General features: G+C 44.4%; 1 protein-coding gene and 1 long non-coding RNA gene across 3 annotated transcripts; one reads left to right on the forward strand and one right to left on the reverse strand.

Moving 5' to 3' along the window:
- Window positions 1-3,177: 3,177 nt before the first annotated feature.
- Window positions 3,178-4,896, forward strand: LOC119301050. Its single transcript, XR_005146854.1, has 3 exons — window positions 3,178-3,344; window positions 3,428-3,674; window positions 4,273-4,896. It is a non-coding gene; the product is annotated as an uncharacterized LOC119301050 (long non-coding RNA).
- A 526-nt stretch (window positions 4,897-5,422) lies between these two features.
- LOC119318699 (5'-methylthioadenosine/S-adenosylhomocysteine nucleosidase-like) lies at window positions 5,423-8,966 on the reverse strand. Of its 2 annotated transcripts, XM_037593288.1 has the most exons (8): window positions 8,804-8,966; window positions 8,625-8,694; window positions 8,055-8,146; window positions 7,799-7,905; window positions 7,639-7,713; window positions 7,192-7,266; window positions 6,591-6,683; window positions 5,423-5,859 (listed from the first exon to the last, which is right to left on the reverse strand). In XM_037593288.1, exons 1-8 carry the CDS (start codon window positions 8,892-8,894, stop codon window positions 5,662-5,664), a joined length of 801 nt encoding a protein of 266 aa, XP_037449185.1. In that variant the 5' UTR covers window positions 8,895-8,966; the 3' UTR covers window positions 5,423-5,661. The 2 variants fall into 2 exon arrangements, with proteins under 2 accessions (XP_037449185.1, XP_037449192.1); XM_037593295.1 differs by lacking the exons at window positions 8,625-8,694; window positions 8,804-8,966 and adding an exon at window positions 8,335-8,459.
- Between the last annotated feature and the right edge of the window lie 344 nt (window positions 8,967-9,310).

Consider the following 9,310-nt stretch of genomic DNA (forward strand, 5'->3'; position numbering starts at 1 on the left):
GCACTTAAAGAAAATGGTGCTGAAGAAAATGCTCCTGGAGGGAATGCTGATCAAATTCCTCGATGACAACCCACTCATCCTTGCATTGCTAACGAAGTGCAAATTGAGAATATCATTGATGACATTGAAGAACCAGGTCCTCTCACTCGCTCAAAATCTTCACATTTATCTAACTTTTGTGGGCATTTTGCTTTTGTCTCTATCGTAGAGCCCACTAAGGTAGATGAAGCATTTCTGGAGCCTGAGTGCATTCAGGCTATGCAAGAAGAATTACATCAGTTCAAGCTCAACAATGTCTGGGAACTGGTCAAACGTACAGATCCTCGCAAGCACAACATCATTGGCACAAAGTGGATCTACCGCAACAAGCAAGATGAAAATGGCCTTGTGGTGAGGAATAAGGCACGGCTTGTAGCTCAAGGCTACACACAGGTTGAAGGAATTGATTTCGATGAAACTTTTGCACCTGTTGCTAGACTTTAGGCTATTCGCATATTACTTGCTTACGCTAACCATCATAATATCATCTTACAACAAATGGATGTGAAAAGTGCATTACTCAATGGTAAGATTGAGGAAGAAGTATATGTTGCTCAGCCCCCAGATTTTGAAGATCCAAAGAATCCTGACAAAGTCTACAGACTCAACAAGGCCCTGTATGACCTCAAGCAAGCCCCTCGGGCGTGGTATGACACGTTGAAGGAATTCTTCGTGAAGAATGGCTTCAAACCCGGTTCACTCGATCCAACTCTTTTCACTAAATCCTATGATGGTGAATTGTTTGTGTGCCAAATATATGTTAATGATATTATCTTTGGCTGTACTGACCAACGTTATAGTGATGAATTTGCCTATATGATGAGTGAAGAATATCAAATGTCTATGATGGGAGAATTGAAATTCTTTTTAGGTCTTCAAATTCGTCAACAGCGCAATGGTTTATTCATATCGCAGGAGAAATACCTCAAAGAAGTATTGAGGAAATTCGGCATGCAAGATTGCAAAGGGGTCAAAATTCCAATGCCCACAAATGGCCATCTATGCACTGATGAAAATGGTCAAGACTTCAATCAAAAGGTATACCGCTCCATGATTGGATCTTTATTGTACCTATGTGCATCTAGGCCAGATATTATGCTTAGTGTTTGCATGTGTGCCCGATTTCAAGCTACACCAAAGGAATCACACCATAAGGCTGTGAAGCATATTCTTCGATATCTAGCTCACACACCAACACTTGGATTATGGTATCCCAAGGGCTCTTCATTTGATCTCTTGGGATACCATAAGGCTGTGAAGCATATTTTTCAAACATATATTTTTTGGTGTCAACTTTTTTTCATACACATCCTATATTTTTTGTGTAAATAAGGAAAAAAATTTATACACACATTTAACAATTTTTAAATACATGCTTAACACTTTTTAAAACATATTTTTTATGTCAACCTTTTTGCATATATGTTGTACATTTTTTGTATACATCAGGAACATTTTTTTATGCATGTTTAACATTTTTAATTACATGATTAATATTTTTTTAAACATATATTTTTTATGCCTACTTTTTTTGCAAAAACAATTAGCCCACAGCGGGCCAATTAGCTCCAGTCGGCCAACAGTGGGCCGACAGGACGCAATCAGCCCACAGCGGGCCAATTAGCTCCAGTCGGCCAACAGTGGGCCGACAGGACGCAATCAGCCCGCAGTGGGCCGACAGGGGCCAGTCGGCCAGCTGTAGGCCGACTGGAATCCAATCGGTCTGCTGTGGGCCGACTAGTCGGCCTACAGCGGGCCGACGGTGTATTATTTTTGAAATTTTTTTATCCAGTGTAATATTTATAAAAATTAATAAAAAAATATATTATTTTAAAAAAAATAGCTGACTGTGCAGCCAACTTTAAGCCTCCTCAACTTTACGAAGTTACCATGGTAAAAAAAGCAAGAGAACCAACCAACCAACCAGTTGTACTTAGAATTATGAACTGACTTAGTAGGAAAATTCAAAACGGTGCCCGGGCTCATCTGCTCCCTCTCAGCAAAATATTCAAAAAAAAATACTAGAAAAATTCAAAAAATTCCATACTTTTTTGTGGTGGTAGATAATTTGACGGGTGAGGTGCGCCCCAAAATTCAACTCATTTGGACATCTGAGCAGCTCTCGGCAAAAAAGACAAATCGGGTCAAAACAGTGCGTGAACAGTATAAATTTTTACATACCCTGATTTTGTCTTTTTTGCCGAGAGCTGCTCAGATGCTCAAATGAGTTGAATTTTGGGGCGCACCTCACGCGTCAAATTATCTACCACCTCAAAAAAATTTGGAATTTTTTGAATTTTTCTAGTATTTTTTTTGAATTTTTTTCTAAGCGTGGGTGCAGATGAGCCCGGATGCAGATTAGCCGCACTCGACTTAGCACACATATAGACATATAGACATATAGAGTTATTTTTCACTGCACACAACATTGGCAAGTACTCATTGCATTCAGTAGGAGGTTCTCCTACTGTTCAAGGTTCAAAACAAAATGCTCACTGCATTTTGTAGCTCGCATGTGATGGAGCTGCGAAGATGCATCCATAACTCCTAGAGTGATTTTTCCTCTGCTGAATCCATGGACGTGATAGTAGTCATCTAAAACGTCTTATATTTGTTTCCAAAAGCGAGTATAGAACAAAGAAGATCTAATAAAAACATTTATTGTCTCGGTGTGAGGTCTACAAAAGTCTGTTAATCAGGTAAAAGAAGAAGAGGATGCAAAATACTCCCTCCGTTGCAAAATATAAGATATTTTGTCAGTTCAAATTAAACTATCAAAACGTCATATATTTAGCAACAGAGAGAGTAGCGGGTAACAAAGAACTGCGTACACCAAATTCGGTGTTCGAGCCCAGCTGCTCCGGAAATCGCTAGCGTTGGCTCATGTCTTGAGATTTGCACAAATCGCTCTGACACGCATGCATGGGAGCAGTGAAAATTCGGAATACGGGCAGAATAGGGTAGCAAACAGTGCCATCCTGCGGGCCCAGAACGTATGGATGGACGGGCGTCCGTGCGGTGGTCTAGCTGGTCCGTGGCCCAGGACGTTTACTTTTTGGGCCGAGCTTTGGAACAGCGTGCGCGTCCGGTCGAGGTGGCCCGGCCAGGTCGCAAATGTGAGGGCGTCTGTCTGCCCGACCCTGACCTAGGTGCTTCTCAAAAAAAAAAAAAAGGTGCTTCTCGAAACCTGCCGCCGCCGCAGACGGCTACTCCCCATCCCCAAGGCTGCGCGGAAGGCTGTGGTTGCTCCGGCTGGCTGGTGATGGAGGACGCTAGCTTGAGTTCTTGTTGGACGCCGATGACGGGTAAGTGAACCCTACCCCGCGTGGAGATTTCCCGATTTTGCGTGAGACCCCCATGACGCTGACTCCGCCGGCCACCATGGCAGTAAGTTGCAGGTTTTCGCTGGGAGAAGAGTTTGCGGACAGCTAGGAAGAACCAGATCCGGTCCCTCTGCGGTGCTCCCGCGGCTGAATGCTGCCCCTGCTATGCCGGCGGACTCGAATATTGGCTCCGGGTGCGGGCAGCATGTTGGTGGCTCCGGAGGGCAACAAGCGCCGGCGACGGCAAGCTTCTCCGACGATGTAGCAGGCCCCTGACAGGGTCAATCCCGAGGCGCCGGGCTGGACCAAAAGGTATGACCTGGAACCTACCCCAGGTAGCTGTTTACAGTTTGTTTGGCAAATGTTGTGATGTTTTTCTCCATTGCTATGTACGATTTGCAAAACAAACAAAATGAAAATGCTCGTTCGTGCTAGGTACGATGGAGATAAATAGGTAGTTCTGGTCAGGCGCTGCTGATTTGAGTTATGTTTCCTCTTAGCAGAATGTTCTTGCTTGTAAATTAAGGTTACACCTTGGGAGTGCACCGTCCGACAAAACGCCGTGTCCATCTAGGATGAGCGCCTTAGAGCAGACAAGTCGCAAGTATGCAGATCAGCCTGCAAAAAATGTGCGGCCTGAACTAGGACTGAGTTTCTACTCGCTTGATGATTTGTATGACTTCTACAACTTGTATTCGTGGGAGATTAGCTTTGGGATTAGATATGTCAAGAACAAATTGAATGCCGAGCGGACCAAATCAATGCAGGAGATTGTTTGCGGCTGCTTGATGGGTTTATAAACCTGCTTAACATTTGTGTGCACAACTTCATTAGTTGAATTATGCTTGACAGTTTTGATCTTTCTTACAGCAGGGAAAGCTCATTCTTGACACTAGTTGTTTCTGTGCAGGCCTTGTTGGTATGTGGTGCACCATTTGAAGAGAAGATGGATGTTGGGCTTTTAGGACAGCCAGACCACTTTGCCTGGCAGGAGGCTACCTGTCGATGGAGAAGTTGCATTTCTGGGAAATGGCAGTGCAGAGCGTGAAGACATCTATCTATCAGTGTGAATGCACTTCAAGGGCCTGCTGCTCCGGAAGAGCAGACAGGTGTCGACAGGCCAACGAATAGCCGGGAGAAAGCACCGTATGATATTCTGCAGGCTGCAGCATTTGTCATCGCAAAGGCCACAAGAGAACAACCTACCCTGACAGGGAATGCAAGAGCACCATCGGTGGTGCTCAAAATCAGATGTGATAGTTAATTTTTCTAATTCTGAAACTTGTACTCTGAAGATTTTCTAGTGTGTTTCAGTGAGCAATGCTCCCTTGTGTTCCTCCAGTTCAGGACGTCAGACTTACTATACCATTCAGTAAACTTTGTTGTCGTTCATCAGTATTTTCTTGGGTTCCCCTTGGGCCGTCAGTGTTTGTAAGCTATGCTACGCATGTACTAAGTACTTGCGAGCTTTTGCGTTTGAGGCACTCTTGATATTAACCATACCATGTGGATGTTCATGGGTAGTGGAGTTGTACGCCGTCGGATTCAAAATTTGAACTGCTGGATGAGTAAATGCGATGAAGAACCAGTTGTGCGCAGCGTATTTCTTCTGTGCCCTTTGGACGGCTCAGTCTGGCATAGGAGAATAACTGGGCCGTGCCCCAGCAAGCTGTTCTGCCTCTAACTTAATGCCTGTCGTTGCAATTAATAAGACAACGCCCTTGGATTGTTTACCAGCGATACATCAGGTATACAGGCAGAAATACAACCGTGGGCACACATCTTCATGCGATCAGATGGGGAGGATTTCAAGATCAGCTGAGCCCGTGCTCAGAATTGAATATCCGGTACAACAAACAGTACTGTAGAATTATTGCAGTTAACTCATTCAGCATACATATAGCACAGCTGCTCCCCAAAACGAGTGCCTTTACTACTCACTGCAATTGGGAAGTATTCATTGCTCACTGCACTTGCAAAGCTAGCTACCATGTGATGGAGCTGCCAAGGTGCACCCATCAACCATCGTCCTGAATCCGTGGAGGTTCCAGTGCCCATCATTTATTCCAGTATAACAATACACCACTTTATTAAGCCGAGCTTCACTAAGCTGCACAGTTTGTAAAATTCTACAAAATCCCATACAACAGCTCCAAGTAATCGCCAAGAATTTCTTTCATAGGGGTTATGAGAATGTATAATCGTGTGTGAAACCACCCAGGAAACACTATACATCCAACAAATACATATATTCAGGCTCCCTCGATTTGTGGAACCCACATAGCGGAGCATTGGGCGTTCAGAGATCAGAGATACATTTGCCACTGATGAAGTCTACCACTTGCATGACTGCCTGGTCAAGCGCCATCGTCACTGAGATCAGGTTTTGCAGAAACTCCTCGGCTGTTGGCTTCTCCCCATCAACAATGTCAGTCACAGCTTTGACAAAGATAGCGGGTGTCGAGAACAAGTCAGCAACATATGCCACCGCTGCCCCCTGGAATGGCAAACGAGAGGGAATAAAACAAGTATGAGATCTACAAATTACAGTTTGTTAGCAGGTACGAGAGATGGATGCAGAAAAGTAACAAAACTGAGTTGCCAGCCATAACATAACAAAAATGGTTATATTAGTGCTGATCTATTTAACTTCAACTATAGCATCAACCAGCAAGAACTATCAGTAAAGAACTACTCAAAGCGTTAATTCAAAATGGTGCCCGGGCTCATCTAAACCCGGTGAACAGTAAATTCAAAACAAATAGTAAAAAAAACTGAAACTTTTTGGCATCGAAGATGCTCATGTGCGCAAGGTGCTTACAAATTTTCATGTTGTTTGGACATATGAGGAGTTCGCAAAAAAAAATCAGCTACGAATAGTGTTCTCACACCCCAATAAATTTTTTTTGGCACGAGGTCCTCAGATGTCAAGCACCACGATTTTTTGCACGAACCTTGTGCAAATGAACATCTTCGTTGCCTCAAAATTTCAGTTTTTTTTTTAATTTACTGTTCACATCCGGGTGTAGATGAGCCCGGGTGCAGAATAGCTGCGTCCTACTCAAAGGCTCTAATAAAAATATAGGTGCCCACGGAAGAATAAGTACCCTCTCAAAATTTTAGATTTCTTAAAGTTGTCCTGGAGCAGTAGGGTGAACAAACTCCATTTCCGTGTTATTTGCTCATGTTTGTAATTCATAAGCTGAACTCCCAACCAAAAGCATGTACCTCCATATCCTTGACCGTAGCTTCATTGCTCAGTATTGCTGTCTCATCATGGGGGGACATGTCCAGAGAATCACCAGTTGACAGTTTCCCAACCTGAAACAGAGGAAGCAGAGCAACTTTAGAGAGGTTGCTAGCTCCTGAGCCTATATATGCATTACTGAATGAAAACAAAAAATTCATTGCAGAAACAACACTGTTTTGAAATAAACAGCAAGGCATATTCATGCCGTCAAGTATGGCCAAAAAAGTAATCCAGCAGATTGACAAGTGGCAACACTAGCATCCAGCAAAGCCCTATAAGGGCATCTCCAACGCTGGGCGCAAACCCAGGGCACCCGGATTTGTTTCCCGATCGATCGACAGTTGGGCATTCCAATCCTGGCGCCAGGTACGGCATCGGCGCAAAAAGGGGAACCTGGCGCTTGGGATTTTTTTGCCGCACAAGATAACACGGCGAGTGCAGCGGACGACTTATTAGCGTCCAAAATTAGCGGCTGCCATTGTAACAAGAGGCGCTAAGTTGCTTCTCAAATTCTACGAGATTTACTTTGTTCTCTAAGCGCCTATACAAGCACTTTCCATTGAAGATGCCCTAACTTACCTTCAAATTGAGTTCCTTCACTATATTTGGGGTTGCAAATGTTTTTCGCGCTCCAACTCCATAACTGTCAAAAACCTACACAAGAAAGACCATGTCAACATCAATAAAGTTTGAACAGAAAATGAAAGAATGACATAAGAAAGGTAATTTCTACCGAAGAAATAGCATACTAAGCCATAAAGAGATATCAAACCACAAGCGCAAGCGAGTAACATGCATTTAGTTCTACATGTTTAGCCGTGATGATACAGCCAGGGCAGAGAACTCTTACTAGCTGGAGCAATATGGATTGGATTGTTGAATTCATTTGGTAAAATTAGCTACGCACAATTCTGCACATGTATGACTTCCTAATGGCAAACACTGAAGCTTATCGATGCAGTTCTGCTACAAGAAAATGGATGCAATTCCACTGTGGATAGACAAGAAACTTAAGACAGGACTCACAGGAATGGGTATTCTCCTGTCATGGAATGCAACATCTGAAGCTAAGAAGACATCCCCAATACCTGCTCCTCTGGCCTAAAACGCAGCAAGACAGAACATGAGTAAAATTGTTTGTAATGCACAAACGGTGGCATAAACATTTGAACAATGAAAACACTACCTTAAAACCACCAGCAGTACCAGCGTTGATGATAAGGTCTGGCTTCAACAACTGTATACAAGCATAAGTCACCAGAGCTGCGGATACTGTACCGACACTGTCAACTCCTGAAAGAGATGAGCTCTTGGTAAGGAACGGAGTTGATTTATGGACAATTATATCAAACAAACCACACTTGTTCAGAGAAGTTGATCAGAAAAACTGAACTAGACTGATCCACAGAGAGTATGTCCTCGGCATCGTGGTAAGAACTTACCAAGCAGAGGATCTTTTCCAGGCCACACGAGATCGATGTGGAGGCCTTTGTAGTCACCATGGTACCGAGTCCAAGGGGCACCTTTCGGAAAGCTGTTAGGTGCGCACCGACAAACAAAGGCGTTAGCTTGAGAGTATCCAACATGTCATTGCCAAAGAAGCTGAGCACCAACTGGTTCCAGCCTAATTCATGTATAGAGCATCTTGGATTCTGTTATGCAGTAACTAGCCATCCAACAAATCTGCGGCAACGGAAACAGACTGCTGCTAAATTTTCCCACCTTGCCATCCATTCCGGTGACGCATCTGCTGCACTGAACCTCCGCGCAGATGCAAACCTTCCAGCAACAACACAGGAAATCTATCTATGCAAGCACCTGCATCCAATCTCCACTGTATTGCGCAGCTGCGCACCGAGCTAGTGAGCTACGCGTATTACCACATAACAACATGGCCAAGCAGCTACCTAGCATGCCATATCGGCCAGTAGCTGCTCACCTGTATCTAGTTCTGAATTTCTGAATCAAAAGGGGGATGGGAAGGGAAAAGGGGAAGAGGAGCACTGTCTGACATGGATTCGTCGGCGGCCGCCTCGACGAGCTGGAACCGGGTGACGAGCGGGAGCGCCTCCGTCTGCATCGCTGCAAACAAACCGAACCCACAATAACAACAGCTCAGCAAGCAAGCAAGCAAAGCGGCAGCGGCATCATCGGAGGGTGGGAAGGGAGGAGGGGATCCATCCGCACGTACCTATGACGACGAGGACCTTGGAGATGGCGCCGGCTCCAGCGGGCTCGGCGGCGGCGGCGGCGGCAGGCTCTTCGGAGGACGGCGGCGCCATGGCCGGAGGCGCGAGGGGGCTGCCTGCAGCGCGGGATCTGGTCAGGGCCCTAGTCCTCAGCGTGTGCAAGGAACCGGATCCTCTAACTTAGAAAAGAAAAGACGGGTGCTACAGTACTAGCCTAGTGTAAAATGAAGAAAAGTTTGAAACAGTTAGCATGTTGTTTACTATTGGTAATCACTGTAGATACAAGTAATCTAAAATTAATTTTATTTCACCATCAATTTGTTCGTATGTAGTTACTATAAATGTACACAGTAAAATTGTAATTCGCAAAATAATTTAAGTTATTTTAGGCTCAGAGATATGCATTGAAAGAAGGCAAGTTAGGGTATTGTAACTAATCTAATTTTCTTTCTGTATGTTAGAGGATCCGGTTTCCATGTGCAATAGGTGTGGTGGCACAGGGCCTCCTA

The sequence above is a fragment of the Triticum dicoccoides genome, chromosome 1B, assembly GCF_002162155.2.
Source record: "Triticum dicoccoides isolate Atlit2015 ecotype Zavitan chromosome 1B, WEW_v2.0, whole genome shotgun sequence".
Classification (NCBI taxonomy): Eukaryota; Viridiplantae; Streptophyta; class Magnoliopsida; order Poales; family Poaceae; genus Triticum; species Triticum dicoccoides.